Source organism: Oncorhynchus nerka, linkage group LG17 (assembly GCF_034236695.1).
Source record: "Oncorhynchus nerka isolate Pitt River linkage group LG17, Oner_Uvic_2.0, whole genome shotgun sequence".
Classification (NCBI taxonomy): domain Eukaryota; kingdom Metazoa; phylum Chordata; class Actinopteri; order Salmoniformes; family Salmonidae; genus Oncorhynchus; species Oncorhynchus nerka.
In genome coordinates this window covers 47,650,362-47,677,033 of record NC_088412.1, presented here as the reverse complement: position 1 = coordinate 47,677,033, position 26,672 = coordinate 47,650,362, and the positions used below count along the sequence as shown (strand labels likewise).

At 48.7% G+C, this 26,672-nt stretch overlaps 1 protein-coding gene and 1 pseudogene across 1 annotated transcript in view; one reads left to right on the top strand and one right to left on the bottom strand.

Moving 5' to 3' along the window:
- LOC115145340 (ribonucleoprotein PTB-binding 2-like) overlaps positions 1-26,672 on the bottom strand; it is a 91,298-nt gene that overhangs the window by 39,523 nt on the left and 25,103 nt on the right. The window contains 2 exon segments of the mRNA XM_065003202.1: positions 1,952-2,421; positions 25,834-25,900. Of these exon segments, the coding sequence (XP_064859274.1) occupies positions 1,952-2,421; positions 25,834-25,900 (537 nt within the window).
- Positions 20,858-21,860, top strand: LOC135561302 (B-cell linker protein-like; annotated as a pseudogene).

Below are 26,672 nucleotides of genomic sequence, written 5' to 3'. Positions count from 1 at the left end.
TGTGATTGGCCAGTCCGATGAGGAGTGACAGGACAGGGGACCCCAGGCAGCCCTTCAGCAGATCTCCTTCCTGGAAGAGGTTAGAGGTCAGGAGGGGTTCTCTTCCTGGGACCTGGGTGTCAGTCAGTCTAGGGAAAGTGTGTGTGTGTGTGCGCGTGTTCGTCAAGCTGACAACCCCAATGCGCTGGTTGTCAGTCTGTGACAGCTGTTAACCTCCAGGTCACTCTTGAGTTGAGACTTTGAAGACCTTAAAAGTGACCGTGATCTGACCATAGATATGGGGGTCACGGTCCTCCTGTCAAAAAGGTCACTGACAGGACAGAGGAGACGCCACACCTGACTCACTGAGAGGCTGGGACAGAGGAGACGCCACACCTGACTCACTGAGAGGCTGGGACAGAGGAGACGCCACACCTGACTCACTGAGAGGCTGGGACAGAGGAGACGCCACACCTGACTCACTGAGAGGCTGGGACAGAGGAGACGCCACACCTGACTCACTGAGAGGCTGGGACAGAGGAGACTAGGAGGAGAGCTGTGTCGGAGTACCAGCGTGTGAGAGAAAAAGGCTGTGATTGAACGTGTCAGAGTGCGAATGGGAGATGTCCGTGGGTCGTTTTGAGTGTGACTTAGCAAACAGGTATCAGTCAGCTCCACTCTGCCTGGCACAGTAGTGAAACCATCCAGGCTGTGTGTTTGTGTGTGTGTGCTGGCTACAAACCTGCACCTGTGCAGTATTTCTTTTCCGAAAAGGACAAACACTTCTTCCCGAATAAGTCGTCCGAGTACTTCCTCTTCACCCATATTTACCACTCTATCTCTCTATCACTCGGAGTTCTCCAAACTACTCCTAACTCGACTCTTCTCCTCTCACAAGTACCTTGCTTTATCGCTGTCAGTGATGACTCATGTAACGTACTGTTGCGTCTGAGAGGCCTCTCCTGCCCCTAGAGAGAGCGAGAGAGCGAGAGAGAAAAAGATAGAGGTTGGAGAGAGAGAGAAAAAGAGAGAGGAGAAAGACCGAGACAGAGACAGAGAGGAGACAGAGAGAGAGAGAGAAAAAGAGAGCGAGACAGAGAGAGGAGAGAAAAAGAGAGCGAGAGAGAGAGACAGAGAGAGAGTGACTTCCGTCTACTGTCATTTACCTGCTTCTAACGGCCCTGGCATTCTCAGCCTGGCTCTTGATATCACTTAAGGGGCTGAGTCACTTTCAAGCACTGCAGCTGGGGGATAGAAGGGCCCTCAGGAGGCAGCAGACTAGGGGAGATCCTAGGGGTTAGGGTGGAAGAGGGATGGTAGTGGGGGTGGGGGTGTAGGGGTTAAGGGCCTACACGTGGAAGGGGGTTGAATAGAGAGGGCAGACAGAGAGGTGAGTAAAACCAGTAAAACCAGCTGTAACAGTAAAAATAGGAAAGAAGCCTAAGGCTGAGAACATTGTGGAGCTGTGAATGAGGCTACAGGCTATAGGAGTGGGGGGGGGTGGCCTTTGGAATGGAGCTCAATGCCTCGATCTGTTTTTGTGGAAGAAACCATTAGGGAAGAGAGTTGTGGTCACGGCAGAGTGTAGGAGAAGGCACACTCAAAACGCTGAACCGTAGGTCAAAGCCTGCTGGCTCTGCAACAGCTAGGAAACATGAGTCCAAAACACCCACAAACCATCATGGGACTTTGATCGTGTAGGCGTATTGTAGTCTGTGTGGGAGGGGTTGGAGAGTTAGAGGGGGATGGAGGGGCGCAGGAGACGGAAGGATGAAGGGATGGGGAGGGGAGGACTTGAACGTGGGGGCGCTCGGTTAGGAAGAGCCGGCATGCAGGGAAAGACGAGTCGCGCTGGTGTCACGGTAAACAGGCCTAACCCCGGCAAACCCCCCACACACACACACAGCGTCAGGGCCCGTTGAGGCGCTTCAACTCCAAAGCCTCACAAATAAGTATCCCGCTTCGGACTCACCTGGCAGAAGACAGGCTTGTAGCGCTCCGAGAACAGCAGGTTCAGCTCCTCTGACTCGTACTCCTGGGGCAGCCGGTCCACACAGAGGCACTTAGAGTGGAGGTGGTGACCCGCGGTCAGCTGGTTGACGTCTGTCCACTGGATCATGACCGCGCGGTCCCCCTGCGGTCGCCCCAGCAGCTCCGACCGCGCCCGCGACGCCGAGTCCTTCTTCATGTACTCCACGAAGCCGTAGCCCTTGGAGTGTCCGGTGAGCTCGCTGTAGACCAGGAAGCAGCGCTCGATGTTTCCGTAGGAACGGACCAGCTCCTCCAGCTGCTGGGCGGTGAAGGTGTGGGGCAGGTTCGTGAGGCACAGCAGGGAGTCGGTGGGCTGGAGCTGCACCGTGATGTCTCGGCCACGCATGTTGCTCTGGTGGAGGGAGCGGATGGCACCCTGAGCCTGGTCACCGTTCAGCAGGGTCACAAACGCTGGAGGGACATGGACAGGGATGCACAGAGACAGGGAAATGGACAGAGATGCACAGAGACAGGGACAGAGATACACATAGACAGGGAGACAGGAATACACAGAGACAGGGAAATAGATACACAGAGACAGGGAAATGGACAGAGATGCACAGAGACAGGGAGACAGGAATACACAGAGACAGGGACAGAGATACACAGAGACAGGGAAATGGACAGAGATACACAGAGACAGGGAGACAGGAATACACAGAGACAGGGACAGAGATACACAGAGAGAGGGGCAGAGATACACAGAGACAGGGAAATGGACAGAGATACACAGAGACAGGGAGACAGGAATACACAGAGACAGGGACAGAGATACACAGAGACAGGGGCAGAGATACACAGAGACAGGGAGACAGGAATACACAGAGACAGGGAGACAGGAATACACAGAGACATGGAAATGGACAGAGATACACAGAGACAGGGAAATGGACAGAGATGCACAGAGACAGGGAGACAGGAATACACAGAGACAGGGGACAGAATACACAGAGATGGAAAGGGACAGAGATACACAGAGACAGGGAGACAGGAATACACAGAGACAGGGAGACAGGAATACACAGAGACATGGAAATGGACAGAGATACACAGAGACAGGGACAGAGATACACATAGACAGGGAGACAGGAATACACAGAGACAGGGACATAGATACACAGAGACAGGGGCAGAATACACAGAGACAGGGACAGAGATACACAGAGACAGGGGCAGAGATACACAGAGACAGGGAGACAGGAATACACAGAGACAGGGAAATAGACAGAGATACACAGAGACAGAGATACACAGAGACAGGGGCAGAGATACACAGACAGGGAAATGGACAGAGATACACAGAGACAGGGGCAGAGATACACAGAGACAGGGAGACAGGAATACACAGAGACAGGGAGACAGGAATACACAGAGACAGGGAGACAGGAATACACAGAGACAGGGAGACAGGAATACACAGAGACAGGAATACACAGAGACAGGAATACACAGAGACAGGGAGACAGGAATACACAGAGACAGGAATACACAGAGACAGGAATACACAGAGACAGGAATACACAGAGACAGGAATACACAGAGACAGCAATACACAGAGACAGGAATACACACAGAGACACAGAGACAGGAATACACACAGAGACAGAGAGACAGGAATACACAGAGACAGGGAAATGGACAGAGATACACAGAGACAGGGACAAAGATGCACAGAGACAGGGGCAGAGATACACAGAGACAGGGAAATGGACAGAGATACACAGACAGGGAAATGGACAGAGATACACAGACAGGGAAATGGACAGAGATACAAAGAGACAGGGGCAGAGAATCACAGACAGGGAAATGGACAGAGATGCACAGAGACAGGGACAGAGATACACAGAGACAGGGAAATGGACAGAGATACACAGACAGGGAAATTAACAGAGATACACAGAGACAGGGGCAGAGAATCACAGACAGGGAAATGGACAGAGATGCACAGAGACATGGAAGGGGACACGGACAGAGAGACCGGGACAGGGACACACAAAGACAAGGAGAAACACACACACAGACAGAGAGAACAATACACACACAGAGACAGAAACACATGCAGAGAGACAGAGAATGGGAGAGAGAGGGGTACAGAAAAATACACACCCAGAAACCAAACAGACAGAGATACACAGAGAGAAAGACCCACATTAGCTGGGATCAGCCTGGAAAGAATCCACTCACTGACACACATATTTATCCCGCTCCTAAACACACAGTGACAGAACAGAAACAGCATGATAGATCACAATAACAGGGGAGGTGTTTACAACATCACAGTCCAGTAAACAGGCTTAATCAAACCTGAACCCTTTTATACAAACGCTAACAGCCCGAAACGACCCCCCCCCCCCGAAAACGCCAACGCAGTGATTCATGGGCCGTGAAATGAGGCGGTAATGAATTGATATGGAATGTGTAGCGTGGCCAAAATACCCCTCAGCCGAGCGAACGTTGAGCCTGAGCCCACTGTAACAGCATCTGACTGACTGACTGACTGACTGACTGGCCGAAACACGTCCATGTGATTTTTTTTTAAAGTTAAAACTTAAATTTAGGACCCGTCTTCTTCATAACTGACTGTTAACCGTGTTAACCCTTTAGTGCCTGTGGTAGGTCTGTGTTGACTATTTACTGAGAGGAACTAATATCTATATTTAAATATTTGGTGACTATTAGCCTCCCCAGTCGACATTGTGAGTCCTAATGCACTTCCAGTGCGCAGAGGATGTTGCTGATACATTATTACACAAGTGGACAAGTGAGTCAGAGAGGAGTGTGTGTGTTGAGTGCGAGGGAGGGAGACGTGTACTGTAGAGTTGATTAATGATGACTAATGTTTAGAGAGACACCGGCTCGGTCTAACAGGGATCCCACTGATGTCTGACAACTGACGCAACGGTGGAGGGATAAAGTAATCCCTCTCACCCCCCCCTCCCCCTGAAAAGATTTAGATGCACTACTGTTCCACTGGAGGTCATAAGGTGAATGCACCAATTTGTAAGTCGCTCTGGATAAGAGCGTCTGCTAAATGACTTAAATGTAAATGTAATGAGCTGAACCCAGAGCACCAATGTGAAGTCGGGACCGTTCTGCCAGATGAAACCAGAGAGGACCACTCTCCCACGTCCCACCGGCCTCTAGAACTCACAGCTCCATCTGCACCACTTCACATTCCATTAAAGCGTTCACGCACGCCGCCAGCCATCGCGCACGCCGCCAGCCATCCCGCACGCCGCCAGCCATCCCGCACGCCGCGGGAGAGAGAGGTAGGTGGGTGGAGAGAGAGAGAGAGAGGTAGGTGGAGGTGGAGAGAGAGAGAGAGAGAGAGAGGTAGGTGGAGGTGGAGAGAGAGAGAGAGAGAGAGAGGTAGGTGGAGGTGGAGAGAGAGAGAGAGAGGTAGGTGGAGGTGGAGAGAGAGAGAGAGGTAGGTGGAGGTGGAGAGAGAGAGAGAGGTAGGTGGAGGTGGAGAGAGAGAGAGAGGTAGGTGGAGGTGGGAGAGAGAGAGAGGTAGGTGGAGGTGGAGAGAGAGAGAGGTAGGTGGAGGTGGAGAGAGAGAGAGGTAAGTGGAGGTGGAGAGAGAGAGAGGTAGGTGGAGGTGGAGAGAGAGAGAGAGGTAGGTGGAGGTGGAGAGAGAGAGAGAGAGAGAGAGAGGTAGGTGGAGGTGGAGAGCGAGAGAGGTAGGTGGAGGTGGAGAGAGAGAGAGAGGTAGGTGGAGGTGGGAGAGAGAGAGAGGTAGGTGGAGGTGGAGAGAGAGAGAGGTAGGTGGAGGTGGAGAGAGAGAGAGGTAGGTAGAGGTGGAGAGAGAGGTAGGTGGAGGTGGAGAGAGAGAGAGAGGTAGGTGGAGGTGGAGAGAGAGAGAGAGGTGGGTGGAGGTGGAGAGAGAGAGGTAGGTGGAGGTGGAGAGAGAGAGAGATAGGTGGAGGTGGAGAGAGAGAGAGAGGTAGGTGGAGGTGGAGAGAGAGAGAGAGGTAGGTGGAGGTGGAGAGAGAGAGAGAGGTAGGTGGAGGAGAGAGAGAGAGAGAGAGAGAGAGACTTGGCTCTGTCATAACCTCACATGGTCTCTCCTATCATTGCTATGCAGACGACACACAATTAATCTTCTCCTTTCCCCCTTCTGACGACCAGGTGGCGAATCGCATCTCTGCATGTCTGGCAGACATATCAGTGTGGATGACGGATCATCACCTCAAGCTGAACCCCGGCAAGACGGAGCTGCTCTTCCTCCCGGGGAAGGACTGCCCGTTCCATGATCTCGCCATCACGGTTGACAACTCCATTGTGTCCTCGTCCCAGAGCGCTAAGAACCTTGGCGTGATCCTGGACAACACCCTGTCGTTCTCAAATAACATCAAGGCGGTGGCCCGTTCCTGTAGGTTCATGCTCTACAACATCCGCAGAGTACGACCCTGCCTCACACAGGAAGCGGCGCAGGTCCTAATCCAGGCACTTGTCATCTCCCGTCTGGATTACTGCAACTCGCTGTTGGCTGGGCTCCTGCCTGTGCCATTAAACCCTACAACTCATCCAGAACGCCGCAGCCCGTCTGGTGTTCAACCTTCCCAAGTTCTCTCACGTCACCCCGCTCCTCCGCTCTCTCCACTGGCTTCCAGTTGAAGCTCACATCCGCTACAAGACCATGGTGCTTGCCTACGGAGCTGTGAGGGGAACGGCACCTCAGTACCTCCAGGCTCTGATCAGGCCCTACACCCAAACAAGGGCACTGCGTTCATCCACCGCTGGCCTGCTCGCCTCCCTACCACTGAGGAAGTACAGTTCCTGCTCAGCCCAGTCAAAACTGTTCGCTGCTCTGGCCCCCCAATGGTGGAACAAACTCCCTCACGACGCCAGGACAGCGGAGTCAATCACCACCTTCCGGAGACACCTGAAACCCCACCTCTTTAAGGAATACCTAGGATAGGATAAAGTAATCCTTCTCCCCCTCCCTTAAAAGACCTAGATGCACTATTGTAAAGTGGCTGTTCCACTGGATGTCATAAGGTGAAAGCACCAATTTGTAAGTCGCTCTGGATAAGAGTGTCTGCTAAATGACTTAAATGTAAAATGTAAATGTAGGTAGGTGGAGGTGGAGAGAGAGAGAGAGAGAGAGAGAGAGAGAGAGAGAGAGAGGTAGGTGGAGGAGAGAGAGAGAGAGGTAGGTGGAGGTGGAGAGAGAGAGAGAGAGGTAGGTGGAGGTGGAGAGAGAGAGAGAGAGAGGTAGGTGGAGGTGGAGAGAGAGAGGTAGGTGGAGGTGGAGAAGAGAGAGAGGTAGGTGGAGGTGGAGAGAGAGAGAGGTAAGTGGAGGTGGAGAGAGAGAGAGGTAGGTGGAGGTGGAGAGAGAGAGAGAGGTAGGTGGAGGTGGGAGAGAGAGAGAGAGAGAGAGAGGTAGGTGGAGGTGGAGAGCGAGAGAGGTAGGTGGAGGTGGAGAGAGAGAGAGGTAGGTGGAGGTGGAGAGAGAGGTAGGTGGAGGTGGAGGTGGAGAGAGAGAGAGGTAGGTAGAGGTGGAGAGAGAGGTAGGTGGAGGTGGAGAGAGAGAGAGAGGTAGGTGGAGGTGGAGAGAGAGAGAGAGAGGTGGGTGGAGGTGGAGAGAGAGAGGTAGGTGGAGGTGGAGAGAGAGAGAGATAGGTGGAGGTGGAGAGAGAGAGAGAGGAAGGTGGAGGTGGAGAGAGAGAGAGAGGTAGGTGGAGGTGGAGAGAGAGAGAGAGGTAGGTGGAGGTGGAGAGAGAGAGAGAGAGGTAGGTGGAGGTGTAGAGAGAGAGAGAGAGGTAGGTGGAGGTGTAGAGAGAGAGAGGTAGGTGGAGGTATAGAGAGAGAGAGGTAGGTGGAGGTGGAGGTGGAGAGAGAGAGAGGTAGGTGGAGGTGAGAGAGAGAGAGGTAGGTGGAGGTGGAGAGAGAGAGAGGTAGGTGGAGGTGGAGAGAGAGAGAGGTAGGTGGAGGTGGAGAGAGAGAGAGGTAGGTGGAGGTGGAGAGAGAGAGAGAGGTAGGTGGAGGTGGAGAGAGAGAGGTAGGTAGGTGGAGGTGGAGAGAGAGAGAGGTAGGTAGGTGGAGGTGGAGAGAGAGGTAGGTAGGTGGAGGTGGAGAGAGAGAGAGGTAGGTTCAGGTGAGAGAGAGAGAGGTAGGTTCAGGTGGAGAGAGAGAGAGGTAGGTTCAGGTGGAGAGAGAGAGAGGAGGTAGGTGGAGGTGGAGAGAGAGGTAGGTGGAGGTGGGAGAGAGAGAGGTAGGTAGGTGGAGGTGGAGAGAGAGGTAGGTGGAGGTGGAGAGAGAGAGAGAGAGGTAGGTAGGTGGAGGTGGAGAGAGAGGTAGGTGGAGGTGGAGAGAGAGAGAGAGAGGTAGGTAGGTGGAGGTGGAGAGAGAGGTAGGTGGAGGTGGAGAGAGAGAGAGAGAGAGAGGTAGGTAGGTGGAGGTGGAGAGAGACAAGGGAAGAGCTCAAAGCATCTTAAAAGGCTGACACAGTAATGGTATAATACAGACACAGTCCAGAGTCTGCTGACAGATTTTTCAGGCAAATGTTTCGCTCCAAAAAACACAAAGCGTCTGTTAATTATGGGGCGGCGATCGTTGGGTATTTGTATTTCTATAAGGAGTGTGTGGTACGGTAAGGGGAATGGGGAGAAGGAGAGAAACAAAGACGTCTCCAAGCCTACAATTCCACATGCCATGTTCGTCGGGAAGTAGCTCATTAAAAACCCCAGGAGATACAGGCGCTAAGGAGGACAGCTAATGTCTATGAGTCTATTGTGTCGAATCACTGTGGTTTAGTTCACCTGCTATGCTCCTGTCAATGCCATAGTGTAGATGGCACCCCCTCTCTGTTCCTACCCTACGGCCACGCCACGTTCTGAACGCACCCGACAGACGGTAACACATTTCAACAGGCGAGGCGCGGCTAGAAAGGCAGTCCAAGGGTTTTAGACCTGTAGGCTGTAGCGTAAAAACCCTTTGGTTGCCGTAGAAAGCCCGAACTTGGCCCTACCTTCTGACTTCCAGCATGTCAATCACAATAGGCAAAGCCAGGGTTCTTCGGTCTCTCCGCAAACACACACACAATCTGGGTATAAAACGCACACAGACGCAACAGACACGTGTCAACACAGCGAGGTCAACTCAAGTATAACCCTTTCACAGAGGCAATCGTGTTTCCTCCCCAATGCCGTAGCCCTGCCATCTCTTTCCTCTCCCTACCTAACAGAGAGAGTGGGAACACGTTTTCGCTGTCGTCTCAATCTGATCATCAGAGCAGCACTTCAATTTGCATGACTCTTGTCAGGCACCCTGGCCTTTTGTCTTTCTGCATACGAACCGCCCACCCACACTCTCCACTCAACTCCATCACTTACTGCCCCCCACCCAGCTCCAGCCTCTTCAGCCCCCCCAGAACCTGGCTCTCTAGCCCCTCACAGCCCCCCCACCGTGAGTGGCCAGGGAGTGGGTTACCCTCCCACGCAGGGCGGGGGATGGAAGACTTGTTCAAGCTCAAGTGGACCACCACACCGCCCAGTGCTAATGCACACAGTGAGTGGAACCTCTTCTCTCTCCCACCTATGGCCCAGCTCTCCATCCCTCTATCTCCGCCATCATTCCGTCTCTCGCACCCACCACTAACTAGTACCATGTCGGCACATCGCCATCTTTCTTTCAGTGTCTCTCTCTCTCTCTTGCTGCGTTTTCCACTAACTAAATCCTGAGCATAAAGTCCCCTAATAGACCTCTGAACCACGCCATCGAGTCTAACACCCATGCCACCACAACCTGAAAAAGTATCACTCCCCCACCACATCACATGCGGCTTCCTTCCCCTTTCGGTAGAGGCTGAAACTAGCCCTGTCTATGAGGTCTGTTAGCCAAGATAACGCGACGGAGACGTTCTAGAGAGGTATAGGGGACACATAAAGCCCGTCTGCTCTCCCATTTAGACTGTCGATCGTCTTAAGGTCAGTGCTGGGGAAACCCACAGCTAAGGCCAGGGTGAGCGTAAACTGTTGACGATACTGCGGTCAGAACTGATCGGGGGGACTGAGTGGAATGGAGAACATACGAATCTCAACGTAGACCTGCTGCTGTTGACGATACGGAGGAAATAAGTCGCAGGCTTCTCCTCTGCGATTCTTAATTGAGTGCGTCGTTTTGTACGTGTACCTTGTTAGAAAATGATAAAATAAACTCAACCACTTCCTCCCCCCCCAAAAAATAAAGACTGATAGGGTCCGTCCCAAATGGCACCCTTTTCCCTATACAGCGCACTACTTCTCACTACGTAGTGTGGGGGGGCACGTGTGACACAGCCGTAGTGTCAGATCACTGAAGGGAGAAACTCTCTGAGGAGAAGTTCTATCTAAAACGAGACAATCCAAACAGGGGTTCAGAGGGGCTGAAGTGAAACTGAACTATCATCTGTGATCGAAACAGGATGCAGAACTAGACCTGACGGTACAGCTCCCCTCAAGGGTCAAATATTGTCTGTACGGCAGGTAAGCAGCACACAACGATTGGGTCTCGGGGTCTTTTGTGACGCCTTCAGGCCTGTTGGTTTTGTTAAACCCACTGCAAAAGGGTCAGCACAGTGTGTGTGTGGGTGGATAGATGGATGTTGTCAGTGGTGCATGTCAGACAACACACACACACACACACACACACACCTGCTGTTTGTGGAGATAACACCAGATTGGGCTGGCTGCGAACAAGTGTTCCTATGCCAACTGTTGTTTTCTCAATGCGGCCTTCGTCATCATCACCGTCATCATCACCTCAACCTCCAGTTAAACCAGACAGGCTCTTCAGTGTAATGAGGAGAGGTGTTGTTGGGGCACTAAGAAGCGGTGTAGGGGCGAATAGCTTAATGAACAACCTACACGGCACTAAGGCTAATTGCTACCTCTTGAGCTGTGACTATTGTAAGAAGAGGCAACAACAGAGAGGAGAACAGAGCCCCACAGGAGGATTGACTTCCTGTGTCCAAACACAGCTGCAAAAACAGCTCCATCAAATACTATGAAACTAGGTGCAAGTGTAATAGAGAATCAAATCTATGAGACAGTGTTATGTGACACACACACACACCTTTTCCCATAATGCCAGAGAGTATAACACCATGGTTTTGTCCAGGTTCAGTAACAGCGACTTTAACAGGGAACATGTAACTAGCTATGAGTTCGCTACAGAGCGATATCAATCACATAACTCACACGGCCTGGTATGTGGGCTGCTGCTCTCATTTACAGATACTGACTCACACAGCACACAGATGGACAGATGACGATGGAGTGAGAGATGGGGGGAGGGGAGAGAGAGAAACAAAGAAAGATGGGAGAGACGGAGAGAGGGAGAGAGAGAGAGAGACAGAGACAGAGAGAGAGAGAGAGAAACAAAGAAAGATGGGAGAGACGGAGAGAGGGAGAGAGAGAGAGAGAGAGAGAGAGAGAGACAGAGAGAGAGAGAGAGACAGAGACAGAGACAGAGAGACAGAGACAGAGACAGAGACAGAGAGAGAGAGAGAGAGAGAGAGAGAGACAGAGACAGAGACAGAGAGACAGAGACAGAGAGAGAGAGAGAGAAACAAAGAAAGAAGGGAAAATGGGAGAGACGGAGAGAGAGAGAGACAGAGACAGAGAGAGACAGAGACAGAGACAGAGACAGAGAGACAGAGAGAGAGAGAGAGAGAGAGAGAGAGACAGAGACAGAGAGACAGAGACAGAGACAGAGACAGAGAGAGAGAGAGAGAGACAGAGACAGAGACAGAGACAGAGAGAGAGAGAGACAGAGACAGAGACAGAGAGAGAGAGAGAGAGAGAGACAGAGACAGAGAGAGAGAGAGAGACAGAGACAGAGACATAGAGAGAGAGAGACAGAGACAGAGACAGAGAGACAGAGACAGAGACAGAGAGAGAGAGAGAGAGAGAGAGAAACAAAGAAAGAAAGAAAATGGGAGAGACGGAGAGAGAGAGACAGAGAGAGAGAGAGAGAGAGAGAGAGGTCTGCCTGCAGTTGTCCTCAGAGGTAACTACAGGGCCGAGAGGTCTCAAGTCATATTGTCAGTTAGAGCTGAGTCATAGACAAGTAATGGATTGTTTGCATTCTACAGTAATAATAACGCTAATAACAAAGAAGAACATAGGCGTTCTGGAAAACTGGGGAAAGGGCGAGTCAGAACCTGGGGAAAGGGCGAGTCAGAACATTGCTCTCTCAGAAACAGCCGTGGTTCTGGATATATTTTGCATCTTTAGGTAAATTGGCAAGTAGAAACCGGATGGAGCGTCAGTACATTGGGTTATATGATGAGATGGTGTTGGATACAAGCTCTCCTTCCTCAGAGATGCCAGTTGTTTATGACGCAAGCAATGTACTGACACTGGCTATCTTGGCACACTGTTGCTCTTCCACTCTCTATATAACTGAATTTCTCCTAAACATCCTATATAAATACAGGGACCATCGTCAGCTCGACATATTAAAGAAACACTGTTAACCGTGGAGCAATACTGAAATTGTTTGTGATCATTGAAATCTAGGAATCTTTGTAAAGGTAGAAAGACTAGTCCCTAGGGTAGTGGTCAACAACCGGTCGATCTTGATGGTATTCCTAGTCGATCAACAAGCATTTCTGTAGAAAATCCAATGATAAAAGGCTTGTACTCCTTTTCTTTCCCGCCTTGCGCCGTTGGTGGTAGGTGCACTCGATTCAGGTGCCCTGGGCAGCAGGCAGGCAAAGTGTTCCCATTTTTAACCATTTCCTACCCAGCGGAGCAGGAGATCAGTTGATAAAACGAGTGCGCCTACTGCGCTGGCCAATCAGATAGCTCAAATCACAGTGCCTACCCTACAGCTTCCACGACCCCAGCCACAGCAAAGTTACTGTGATACTAGCCTATATAAGATTATATATATATATATATTATAAGATTGCATACCTTTTAAAACCATGACCAGAGAGACTGTCGAAGAATACATGGCATCGGTGCCAGTTGAGTTTCGCCATCAGGTTGAAGACGGTGTCCCCACTCACTGGTCAGTCTCACGGGGGGGGGGGACACCATCTGCGGCTCTCTTCCTGCCTCCGCTGAGACTAATGCCAAAACAACTGGGAACCTGGGAAGTCTCCAACTTCTGACTTCAGTGCGGTCATCAAACTCAGAAACTTAGGCATCTTTCTACACTCTTAGGTGCTACGTAAAAACTAAAAGGGTTCTTCGGCTGACCCCATAGGAGAACCATTTGAATAACCCTTTTTGGTTCCAGGTAGAACCCTTTTCAGTTCCATGTAGAACCCTTTCAACAGAGTGTTCTACCTGGAACCAAAAGGGTTCTCCTATGGGGACAGCCGAAGAACCCTTCTTTCTAAGAATGTAGAGCTCGGATGTTCCATCTTGAAGTTCAGCGAGGTCATAATTTGACCTTGTTTTTCCAGTTATATTGAAATCACCATGACCATCGGATGCAGGTACCATCAATCCAGTCAAATAAAAGAAAGCAAATAATATGATAATAATTTCAATTTATTATAAAAGCTCTTTTAACAACTGATCTATTTTATTATCAAAACTTGAGTTTTAAAATATAATATGGTCTCAGAAGAACAATATTGTTAGGCGGCATATAGCTGTGATAATGTATTAGGGCTCCTGCCCAAACCTCATTCCTACAGAACTGTTTTTATTAGGTTAATGTAAAAATATATAAACATGTTTTTGTTTTCTTTTTTATCTGAGCCACTGCCCTAGGGAATCCTTTTTACATCAAACCCAAAAGAGTTCTTCTACCTGGAACAAAAAGTGTTTTACCTGTAATGGGTTCTGACTCCTAAACTTGAAATGTTGTTCATTATCAGATCTCCTATTGAAATATTACATACCCTCGTAAAACTGACAATCCTCGACTTCAGCGATGGCATTAACAAAATAGTCTCCAACACTCTACTCGGCAAACTGGATGCAGTCTATCACAGTGCCATCGGTTTTGCCACCAAAGCCCCATATACTACCCACCACTGCGACCTGTATGCTCTCGTTGGCTGGTCCTCGCTACATATTCGTCACCAGACCCACTGGCTCCAGGTCATCTAGAAGTCTCTGCTAGGTAAAGCTCCGCCTTATCTCAGCTCACTGGTCACGATAACAACACCCACCCGTAGCACGCACTCCAGCAGGTATATCTCACTGGTCATCCCCAAAGCCAACACCTCCTTTGGCCGCCTTTCCTTCTAGTTCTCTGCTGCCAATGACTGGAATGAATTGCAAAAATTGCTGAAGCTAGAGATTTATTTCCCTCACTAACTTTAAACATTAGCTATCTGAGCAGCTAACTGATCGCTGCAGCTTTACATAGCCCATCTGTAAATAGCCCATCCCATCTACCTACCTCATCCCCATATTGTTTTAATGTACTTTTCTGCTCTTTTGCACACCAGTATTTCTACTTGCACATCATCATCTGCTCATCTATCACTCCAGTGTTAATTTGCTAAATTGTAATTACTTCGCTACTATGGCCTATTAACTGTCTTACCTCCTCACGCCATTTGCACACACGGTATATAGACTTTCTTTTTTTTATTGTGTTATTGACTGTACGCTTGTTTATTCCATGTGTAACTCTGTGTTGTTGTTTGTGTCGCACTGCTTTGCTTTATCTTGGCCAGGTTGCAGTTGTAAATGAGAACTTGTTCTCAACTAGTCTACCTGGTTAAATAAAGTTGAAATAAAAAAATACAAATATTGAGTGCCATAGTCTGGTTTCTACACCAGAAGTTAATGGTAGGAGGAATGTATACGGTGCAGGCAATTAAGCTTGGAATGTACTTAGTAACGGAAAGGCAATCGCATGGTTGCCCGCACTGATAAGGGTGGAGAGACGTGGTTTAGTGAGGAATGGGGGCCGAGGTCAGTTCAGGTCACATTAAGGGAGAAGGAAGAGTTTATTGTCCGCATCACTTAACTTCTTGCCTAGCAATAAAGATGTAATGTTTAGAGAGAAGGAGGATACTCCACCCAAATTGGGGTATATATACTCCCACTGGTGGAACCATGTCCTTGTCTGTGCAGCTGTCTGACACTTTGGGAGAATAAACCCGGTTTGAGCTTTACTAAAGTGTTCGTGTTTTACTCTGTTTATTTAGAACGTAACACCTGGAACCAAAAATAGTTATCATACGGGGACAACTGAAGATCACTTCTGCAACCCTTTTTCTATTGAGTGCAGTGTCTCCATTATGGGGACGGTAATCGGCTCACACAGAAGGCCCATTGCGTGGCCAGGATCCCCCTGCTGACCCCTTCCATTGTCATCACAGGGGACAGTTCCACAACGCCGCGCAGCGCTCTAACTTGCACGGTGGGTGCACTGAAGCAAAGGTAGAGTAACATTTACACAGGGGAGGAGGAGAGAGATATACCCCTCATTACCTAAAGAGGCTAACAACTTCTGAGCGACGTCCTGGAGCAAATCCTCACAGAGAGAGAGAGGGGGACACAGAGACAGGGACACAGACGTGCACACATAAGCACTAATAAGGACAAGCAGCCCCCTAAAATGACATGAGATATCTATATGGGTAACCCCTCTCTCTCTCTGTGATACCGATTTGATGTGACAGATTGAACAGCCATACATCTCAGTTATTGGTAATAGGCAAGGGGTTGGGAACCTAATCAGCCCTCCCATACACACACTAGTCCACTCTCTTTCTCCCACACTGGAGCTAGCCTCCTCCAGGCAAGAGAGACCGGCTGCAAAACAAGATATGACACTCCTTTGAATTCACTCCCTGTTGCCTGTTGTTTTCTTCCAAAAGGAATCATTGCACAATTGTCATTTCCAGGAATTATCTGACACATACCACTTATTTCACCCAGAAAACAATCCCTATTGAGTAGACCGTGTCTCAGGGCAAACCAAGCCATCTGCATCCCACAATCAGCACGGGGAATATATTATACGGTCTCAGGGCAAACCAAGCCATCTGCATCCCACAATCAGCACCAAGCAATCTGCATCCCACAATCAGGGGAATATATTATACGGTTTCAGGGCAAACCAAGCAATCTGCATCCCACAATCAGCACGGGAATATATTATACGGTTTCAGGGCAAACCAAGCCATCTGCATCCCACAATCAGCACGGGAATATATTATACGGTTTCAGGGCAAACCAAGCCATCTGCATCCCACAATCAGCACGGGGAATATATTATACGGTCTCAGGGCAAACCAAGCCATCTGCATCCCACAATCAGCACGGGGAATATATTATACGGTCTCAGGGCAAACCAAGCCATCTGCATCCCACAATCAGCACGGGGAATATATTATACGGTTTCAGGGCAAACCAAGCCATCTGCATCCCACAATCAGCACGGGGAATATATTATACGGTTTCAGGGCAAACCAAGCCATCTGCATCCCACAATCAGCACGGGGAATATATTATACGGTTTCAGGGCAAACCAAGCCATCTGCATCCCACAATCAGCACGGGGAATATATTATACGGTCTCAGGGCAAACCAAGCCATCTGCATCCCACAATCAGCACGGGAATATATTATACGGTTTCAGGGCAAACCAAGCCATCTGCATCCCACAATCAGCACGGGAATATATTATACGGTTTCAGGGCAAACCAAGCCATCTGCATCCCACAATCAGCACGGGAATATATTATACGGTTTCAGGGCAAACCAAGCCATCTGCATCCCACAATCAGCACGGGGAATATATTATACGGTCTCAGGGCAAACCAAGCCATCTGCATCCCACAATCAGCACGGGGAATATATTATACGGTTTCAGGGCAAACCATGCCATCTGCATCCCACAATCAGCACGGGGAATATATTATACGGTTTCAGGGCAAACCAAGCCATCTGCATCCCACAATCAGCACGGGGAATATATTATACGGTTTCAGGGCAAACCAAGCCATCTGCATCCCACAATCAGCACGGGGAATATATTATACGACTAGCATCCCAAACGACACTCTATTTCCTATATAGTGCCCTACTTCTGACCAGAGTAAAGTAAAACACTAAATAGTGAATAGGGTGCCATTTGAAGCCAAGCTAGTGTTTCACACCAATTAAAACCATGGCCCAATAAAAATCACATAAAATCTGTTTCACCATTTCCCCAAAGGGAAGATTAAATTTACTTACTTACAACGATAGATATTACATCCAAACGAAACATGCTGTTCGGCTAATTCAGCATTAAGCGTACACTTGAGTTTGTACACACACGCGGCAGGAGATGAATGGTGAGTAATGTACACTCGTTATCTGGTGATTTACGATGGTTTGAGTCCTTTAATGGCCCTGTGTTCTTTGGTATGGTGCTGAGGAAGATAGGGAATAGGGGGGAGGATTTGTGCGTGTGTGGGGGGGCTGAAAGCAGTTTAAGGCAGGGATCAAGCTAGATGAAGCCAATTTTTTTCTTGAGTGGAGGAGAACTATTCAGGCTCCATAACAGATTCATATACTCACTATATAGTTTAAACACACAAGGACACACACATACAGTATATACAAGCACACACACACAAACACACAAATAATCCCTCTCACCTTTCCCTTTATTTATCCTATCCCTTCTTTATTGTTGTCTATCATCTTTCTTTCTCTCTCCATGTCAAACTCTGCACTTCTATGAGTTGGTGTGTGGACTGGAGAGATCACTGTGTCTCCAAGCGGGACCCTGACCTGAGAACGGAGCTGGCGGTCTGTGAGGTGACAAGCCTGGAGAGTTTGAGGGGCCCGAGAGTTGGATCACGGGGCTCACATTCAACCCACTACACCTCTAATTAGGGAATTCTCCACAATGTAGAGAGACATATAAGATCCCCCACACGGCACAGAGATATAAGACCCCTCCTCAGCGCTCACACATCCAACAGAGACCACACAAGGGTGAGGGGTGGTGGGAACAGGCAGAGAATAGCAAGATGCAAGATGGCACCAACAGCAATGGCTTCGAATCCTTTTTAAATAGGTATTATTTCTTACATAATTAGCTCAGAAAATCTCAAGCCTTATTACATACAGTCGGGAAGAACTACTGGATAGAAAGGCAACGTCAACTTACCAACATTACGACCAGGAGTAAGACTTTCCCGAAGCGGATCCTTTGCACCACCGCCTAGGACATTGGAGGGCCTAGAGGTCAACTCAAAAACAATGTCGCCGCAGAAGAGGTAGGCGGAGCGGACTCCTGGTCAGACTTCGAAGGCGTGCACACCACCCACTGCTTCCGAGTATATTACCTGCTAATGTCCAGTCTTTGGACAACAAGGTAGACGAAATTAGGGCAAGGGTTGCCTTCCAGAGAGACGTGAGAGATTGTAACATTCTCTGTTTCACGGAAACATGGCTCTCTCGGGATATGTTGTCGGAGTCAGAAGAGTCACCGGGTTTCTTCATGAGTTGTGCCGAAATAAATACACATCTCTCTGGGAAGAAGAAGGGCGGGGATGTATGCTTCATGATTTAATTAATGACTGATGGTGTAATCATAACAACATACAGGAACTCAAGCCCTTTTGTTCACCTGACCTAGAATGTCCCCACGGCGGCCCTCAAGGAACTTCAATGGACTCTATGTAAACTGGAAACCATATATCCTGAGGCTGCATTTATTGTAGCTGGGGATTTTAACAAAGCAAATTTGAGAACTAGGCTACCTAAATTCTATCAGCATATTGATTGTAGCACTCGCGCGGGCTATATACTGGATCACTGCTACTCTAACTTCCGCTATGCATGCAAGGCCCTCCCCCGCTCTCCCATCTGAAAATCCGACTACAACTTAATTTTGCTCCTGCAGAAAGTCAAACAGGATGTACCCGTGACAAGAACCATTCAACGCTAGTCTGACCAATCAGAACCCACACTTCAAGATTGTTTTGATCACGTGGACTGGGAAATGTTCCGGGCTTCCTCAGAGAATAATATCGATTCATACACTGATTCGCTGAGTGAGTTTATAAGGAAGTGCATTGGACATGTTGTACCCACTGTGACTATTATAACCTACCCTAACCAGAAACCGTGGATAGATGGCCACATTTAACCATGGAAATATTTTCGGGAATATGGCTAAATATAAACAGTGTAGTTATTCCCTCCGCAAGGCAATCAAACAAGTGAAATGTCGGTATAGGGACAAAGTGGAGTCGCAATTCAACAGCTCAGACACGAGACGTATATGGCAGGGTCTACAGACAATCACGGACTACAAAAATAAAACAAGCCACGTCACGGACACCGACGTCTTGCTTCCAGACAAACTAAACAACTTCTTTGACTGCATTGAGGATAATACAGTGCCACCAACGCAGCCCGCTACCAAGGACTGCGCCCCCACCCCCTCCTTCTGTGTGGCCAACGTGAGTAAGACATTTAAACGTGTTAACCCTCGCAAGGCTTCTGGCCCAGACGGCATCCCTAGCTGCGTCCTCAGAGCATGCACAGACCAGCGCTCCCTATCCCAGACTGCTGTCCCCACATGCTACAAGATGGCCTCCATTGTTCCTGTACCCAAGAAGGCAAAGATAACTGAACTAAATGACTATCGCCCGTAGCACCCACTTCTGTCGTCATGAAGTGCTTTGAGAGACTAGTCAAGGATCATATCACCTCCACCTTATCTGCCACCCTAGACCCACTTCAGTTTGCACACTGCCCCAACAGGTCCACAGACAATGCAATCGCCATCACACAGAACACACTGCCCTATCCCATCTGGACAAGAGGAATACCTATGTAAGAATGCTGTTCATTGACTACAGCTCAGCATTCAACACCATCGTATCCTCCAAGCTCATCATTAAGCTTGAGGCCCTGGGTCTCAAGCCGCCCTGTGCAATTCGGTCCTGGACTTCCTGACGGGCCGCCCCCAGGTGGTGAAGGTAGGAAACAACATCTCCACTTCGCTGATCCTCAACACTGGGACCCCACAAGGATGCGTGCTCAGCCCCCTCTTGTACTCCCTGCTCACCCATGACTGCGTGGCCAAGCATGCCTCTCACTCAATCATCAAGTTTGCAGACGAGACAACAGTAGTAGGCCCGATTACCAACAACGATGAGAAGCGTACAGGGAGGAGGTGAGAGCCCTCGGAGTCTGGTGTCAAGAAAACAACCTCTCACTCAACATCAACAAAACAAAGGAGATGATCGTGGACTTCAGGAAACAGCAGAGGGAGCAGCCCCCTATCCACATCGACAGTTAAGTTCCTCAGCTTACACATCACGGACAAACTGAAACGGTCCACCCACAAAGACAGTGTAGTGAAGAATGCGCAACAGTGCCTCTTCAACCTCAGGAGGCTGAAGAAATGTGTCTTGTCACCTAAAACCCTCACAAACTTTTACAATTGAAATCCTGTCGGACCGTATCACCACCTGGTATGGCAACTGCACCGCCCACAACCGCAAGGATCTCCAGAGGGTGGTGCGGTCTGGATAACGCATCTCCGGGGGCAAACTACCTGCCCTCCAGGACACATACAGCACCAGATGTCACAGGAAGATCAAAAAGATCATCAAGGACAACAACCACCCAAGCCACTGCCTGTTCACCCCGCTATCATCCAGAAGGCGAGGTCAATACAGGTGCATCAAAGCTGGGACTGAGAGACTGAAATACAGCTTCTATCTCAAGGCCATCAGACTGTTAAAGAGCCACCCCTAACACAGAGAGGCTGCTGTCAACATACAGACTCTAACCATTGGCCACTTTAATAAATTGATCACTAGTCACTTTAAATAATGCCAATTTGTCTTTCTCTATAGCCTATTTGCATGTGAGGCCAGCAACAAATTAATTTCCTCATGATTTGAGAAGAGAGAGACACCTGAATCATGACAATGAGTTTCTTTGGAAAATTAAAGAACCTACACAGTGGGCTTCCAAAGCCACCCAAAGGGCTAGAGAACAATACGGGGTATGGTGGGTGGCCAGAAGATGAGTTGGATGAAGAGGATGGGGACCACAGTGGTCCTCCAACGCCACCCAAAGGGCTAGAGAACAATACGGGGTATGGTGGGTGGCCAGAAGATGAGTTGGATGAAGAGGATGGGGATACATGAGGCGCCCCCCTGTGAGAGACCCGCGATGAAGGTTCCTTCCAGACATGTGGAGGAGAATGTCTATTTGGAGAGGACGTCAGAGCGGTCCAATCCTGTTCTCCCCTAAAGACAGGCAGCTGCACCACCAAGGCCAGCCAAGATGGCGCACATGGGCAAAGCATTGAAACAGCAGCCTCACCCTGAGGAGTTCTACATGGACCCCAACACCAAGAAACCGCCTGAGGTAGATAGGAAGGAGAAGCCAGGGAAGAAGTATATTCCTAAGAAGTTTGCTTCTCCCCCACCACCTGCAGAGGAAGTCATTGGCAGCAGAGAACTGGAAGGAGAGGCGACCAAAGGAAGAACTGGTTTTGGGAGAGACCAGAGAGATATACCTGCTGGAGTGCATGCTACAGATGTCTACCTGGATCCTAATAAAGGACAGGAAGACAGTGATGACCTGTATCTAGAGCCACAGCGGCTTGCCCCCTGTTCCTCGTGGGCCCATGAGGATGCCCCTCCCACCCAAGACAGCAGCAGTTCAGCCCAGAACGCCCGTCAGCCCTACACACTGGCTGTCCTATACAGACAGAAGGTCTATAATATCCCCATCCGCTTTCTGGAGGAGACGCGCGGCTACGCCCTCGGAATGGCGGGCAAGAAGAACGAGGAGTTTTTCTGTAGTCTCCAGGAGATCATCTCTCACCACAAGAATAACCAACTGCTGCTGATCGATAGCAAGAGTCAGGCCAAGCACACCACATATCTCACTCACTCAGCTTGTCCATAAACTACATTACCCCACACAATGTCTCACCCACACAATGTCTCACCCACTACACTACCCTTGAACCATAAAATGTATCTATACCAGCCTGTCCATAAACTACATTACCCATACCCCACCCCACACAATGTCTCACCCACTACACTACCCTTGAACCATAAAATGTATCTATACCAGCCTGTCCATAAACTACATTACCCATACCCCCACAATGTCTCACCCACTACACTACCCTTGAACCATAAAATGTATCTATACCAGCCTGTCCATAAACTACATTACCCATACCCCCACCCCACACAATGTCTCACCCACTACACTACCCTTGAACCATAAAATGTATCTATACCAGCCTGTCCATAAACTACATTACCCATACCCCCACAATGTCTCACCCACTACACTACCCTTGAACCATAAAATGTATCTATACCAGCCTGTCCATAAACTACATTACCCATACCCCCACCCCACACAATGTCTCACCCACTACACTACCCTTGAACCATAAAATGTATCTATACCAGCCTGTCCATAAACTACATTACCCATACCCCCACCCCACACAATGTCTCACCCACTACACTACCCTTGAACCATAAAATGTATCTATTCCAGCCTGTCCATAAAGTTGTTACATTGTTGATACCCATTAACTAAATACGTTTTTACACCTTGTTGTTTCAGTGATGTTCTCTCCCACTACACTACCCTGTGTTGTTTCAGTAAAATGATTCTCTATACCAGTTGTTTCAATAATGTTGGATTCTCTTTTGTCTACACCATTAATAACTAAATGTTGGATTTCGTTTGGGTCTACACCTGTGTTGTTTCAGTGATGTTGGATTCTCGTTTGGGTCTACACCTGTGTTTGTTTCAGTGATGTTGGATTCTCTTTTGGGTCTACACCTGTGTTGTTTCAGTGATGTTGGATTCTCGTTTGGGTCTACACCTGTGTTGTTTCAGTGATGTTGGATTCTCGTTTGGGTCTACACCTGTGTTGTTTCAGTGATGTTGGATTCTCTTTTGGGTCTACACCTGTGTTGTTTCAATGATGTTGGATTCTCTTTTGGGTCTACACCTGTGTTGTTTCAGTGATGTTGGATTCTCGTTTGGGTCTACACCTGTGTTGTTTCAGTGATGTTGGATTCTCGTTTGGGTCTACACCTGTGTTTGTTTCAGTGATGTTGGATTCTCTTTTGGGTCTACACCTGTGTTGTTTCAGTGATGTTGGATTCTCGTTTGGGTCTACACCTGTGTTTGTTTCAGTGATGTTGGATTCTCTTTTGGGTCTACACCTGTGTTGTTTCAGTGATGTTGGATTCTCGTTTGGGTCTACACCTGTGTTTGTTTCAATGATGTTGATTCTCGTTTGGGTCTACACCTGTGTTGTTTCAATGATGTTGGATTCTCGTTTGGGTCTACACCTGTGTTGTTTCAATGATGTTGGATTCTCGTTTGGGTCTACACCTGTGTTTGTTTCAGTGATGTTGGATTCTCTTTTGGGTCTACACCTGTGTTGTGGATACTGTATAAGTGTTGGTCATTTGTATGTTTCTATTTATTATTATAATAATAGACTGAAATATTTTGAAAAAATAAATAACAATAATAATAATGCCACTTTAATAGTGTTTACATATCTTACATTACTCATCTCATGTTTATACTGTATTTTATACCATCTACTGCATCTTGCCTATGATACTATTATTAAGTAGTTTTTGTGTATTGTTAGATATTACTGCATTGTCGGAACTAGAAGCACACGCATTTCGCTACACTCACATTAAACATCTGCTAACCTTGTGTATGTGACCAATACAATTGGATTTGATTGGTCAACAGGACACAAGATTCTCCCATTGGACAGTGCTACCTCGGGAGGCGGGAGAGGGCTCGGGAGAAGGTTGGGGAGGGGGGGTAAAGCTACATGGGGTCTTCCAGGATTGCCCACAGTGTGGCCTGGGGAGGGGCGAGAGGGGTGTCTGGGTATTGGTGGTTGGAGAGATGGTGATTGACAAGGTTACAGTGTAACACCTGCTAATCAGGCTTGGGGTGAACACGTTGTGGTGTGCCGACTCCTCAGTCAGCTATTCTGGGACACACAGAACACACACACACCTACAGAGATTCTCTCTGTGATAGACAAAGATTGATGACAGAGTTCAAATGCTGTCAGATCCTTTCTGGGGGAGCTGTGATTGACTCACTGTGTCTGATGTTAAAGATGACCGATCTTGACAATACTGGTCCTGGCCTCAGAGATAACACTACTGTGCTGCTGTGATATGGTATTATAACGTGAATATCTCCAGATAGATAGTTATCACACTTAGAAATCTCTCTCTCTCTGCATGACGTAACAATATATTGCCAAAGCTTACTTTGGCCATTTACAATATGAAAATAATAAGAATCTAAATGGTCAACAGGACAACAGTAACAACAATAACCAAGAGCCAAAATAACCATATGTTGAACGATAACAACAAGCATACAGTAGAGGACATGTGCAGGTTGATTGGTCTCTCTCCCTCGTCCTGACAATCTCTTTGAAGTTCCCCCACTTTCAACTGAGATTTCGATTAAAAATAGTTCTGTCTCAGTCTTTAAATTCAAAAGGGCAGAGTCATTAGAATTCCACTAACACATCAAGTTCTGCAACTAGCTACCTTCTCTAAAATGAGCTAAAGCTATTTAAAGCCTGGACATCTATTGATTTGAGAGAGAGAGGAGAGAGGAGAGAAAGAGAGAGAGAGAGAGAGAAACAGTAGAGAGAAAGAGAGAGAGAGAGAGAAAGAGAATGAGAAAGAGAGAGAGAGAAAAAGAGAATGAGAATGAGAGAGAGAGAGAGAGAGAGAGAGAATGAGAGAGAGAGAGAGAAAGAGAGAGCGAGAGAGAAAGAGAAAGAGAGAGAGAAAGAGAAAGAGAGAGAGAAACAGTAGAGAGAGAAAGAGAATGAGAGAGAGAGAGAGAAAGAGAGAGCGAGAGAGAAAGAGAAAGAGAGAGAGAAAGAGAAAGAGAGAGAGAAACAGTAGAGAGAGAAAGAGAATGAGAGAGAGAGAGAGGAGTGAAACAGTAGAAAGAGAGAGAGAGGAGTGAAACAGTAGAGAAAGAGAGAGAGAGAGGAGTGAAACAGTACAGAGAGAAAGAGAGCGAATGAGAGAGAGAGAGGAGTGAAACAGTATAGAGAGAAAGAGAATGAGAGAGGAGTGAAACAGTAGAGAGAGCGAGAGAGAGAGAGGAGTGAAACAGTAGAGAGAGAAAGAGAATGAGAGAGCGTGAAACAGTAGAGAGAAAGAGAATGAGAGAGAGAGAGGAGTGAAACAGTAGAGAGAGAAAGAGAATGAGAGAGAGTGAAACAGTAGAGAGAGAAAGAGAATGAGAGAGAGAGAGTGAAACAGTAGAGAGAAAGAGAATGAGAGAGAGAGAGTGAAACAGTAGAGAGAAAGTGAATGAGAGAGAGAGCAAAAGAGAGAGAGAATAAAGAGAGAGGAGTAGAGAGAGAAGGAAAGTGGAGCTGTCAAAATATCACCAAGGGATCTGTGTTAAGAAAATGAATTGCAGTAAGGAAAGAGAGAACTGTCTCTGACGTCCTTCCTTCTACTGCTACTTCAGGAGCCATCCTACCCTTGACACAGCGGTCTGTTGGATTAATTAACCGTGTGACGTGGATAACACACACACACACACACACACACACACACAGTGGATAAGGCCATTTCACATTAAGCTCTCATCAGCCATTAAATACCTTCAACCCCATGACATGTTGCCCTCTGCTATCTCAGCTGTTTGCACATCCACATTTCCAAACGGTATTCGATTTCAGGTGTTTGGCTCTCGCTCTCCTCTATGTATAGGTATCCCCTGTAACTTGACTCCCCGGGAAAGGTGACTGGACAGACATGGTGGGGTTGCTCTGTGAACTGAAGAGGATGGTGATGGTTTGGAGAAGTGGGAGGTGGTTTTGGTTTACCTGTCCCTTTGTTGCGGTCCACAAAGCAGTACTTGAGCTCGTACTCTCTCAGAATCTCATGGACCTCCTGCAGAGAGAGAGAGAAAGAGGAAGGGGGTGTAGGGAGAGAGAGGGAGGAAGGAGGTGTAGGGAGAGAGAGGGAGGAAGGGGGTGTAGGGAGAGAGGAAGGGGGTGTAGGGAGAGAGAGGGGGGAAGAAGGGGGTGTAGGGAGAGAGAGGGAGGAAGGGGTGTAAGGGAGAGAGAGGGAGGAAGGGGGTGTAAGGGAGAGAGAGGGAGGAAGGGGGTGTAAGGGAGAGAGAGGGAGGAAGGGGGTGTAAGGGAGAGAGAGGGAGGAAGGGGGTGTAAGGGAGAGAGAGGGAGGAAGGGGTGTAAGGGAGAGAGAGGGAGGAAGGGGGTGTAGGGAGAGAGAGGGAGGAAGGGGGTGTAGGGAGAGAGAGGGAGGAAGGGGGTGTAGGGAGAGAGAGGGAGGAAGGGGGTGTAGGGAGAGAGAGGGAGGAAGGGGGTGTAAGGGAGAGAGAGGGATGAAGGGGGGTGTAAGGAGAGAGAGGGAGGAAGGGGGTGTAAGGGAGAGAGAGGGAGGAAGGGGGTGTAGGGGAGAGAGGGAGGGAGGAAGGGGGTGTAAGGGAGAGAGAGGGAGGAAGGGGTGTAGGAGAGAGAGGGAGGAAGGGGTGTAGGGAGAGAGAGGGAGGAAGGGGGTGTAGGGAGAGAGAGGGAGGAAGGGGGTGTAGGGAGAGAGAGGGAGGAAGGGGTGTAGGGAGAGAGAGGGAGGAAGGGGGTGTAGGGAGAGAGAGGGAGGAAGGGGGTGTAGGGGAGAGAGAGGGAGGAAGGGGGTGTAGGTA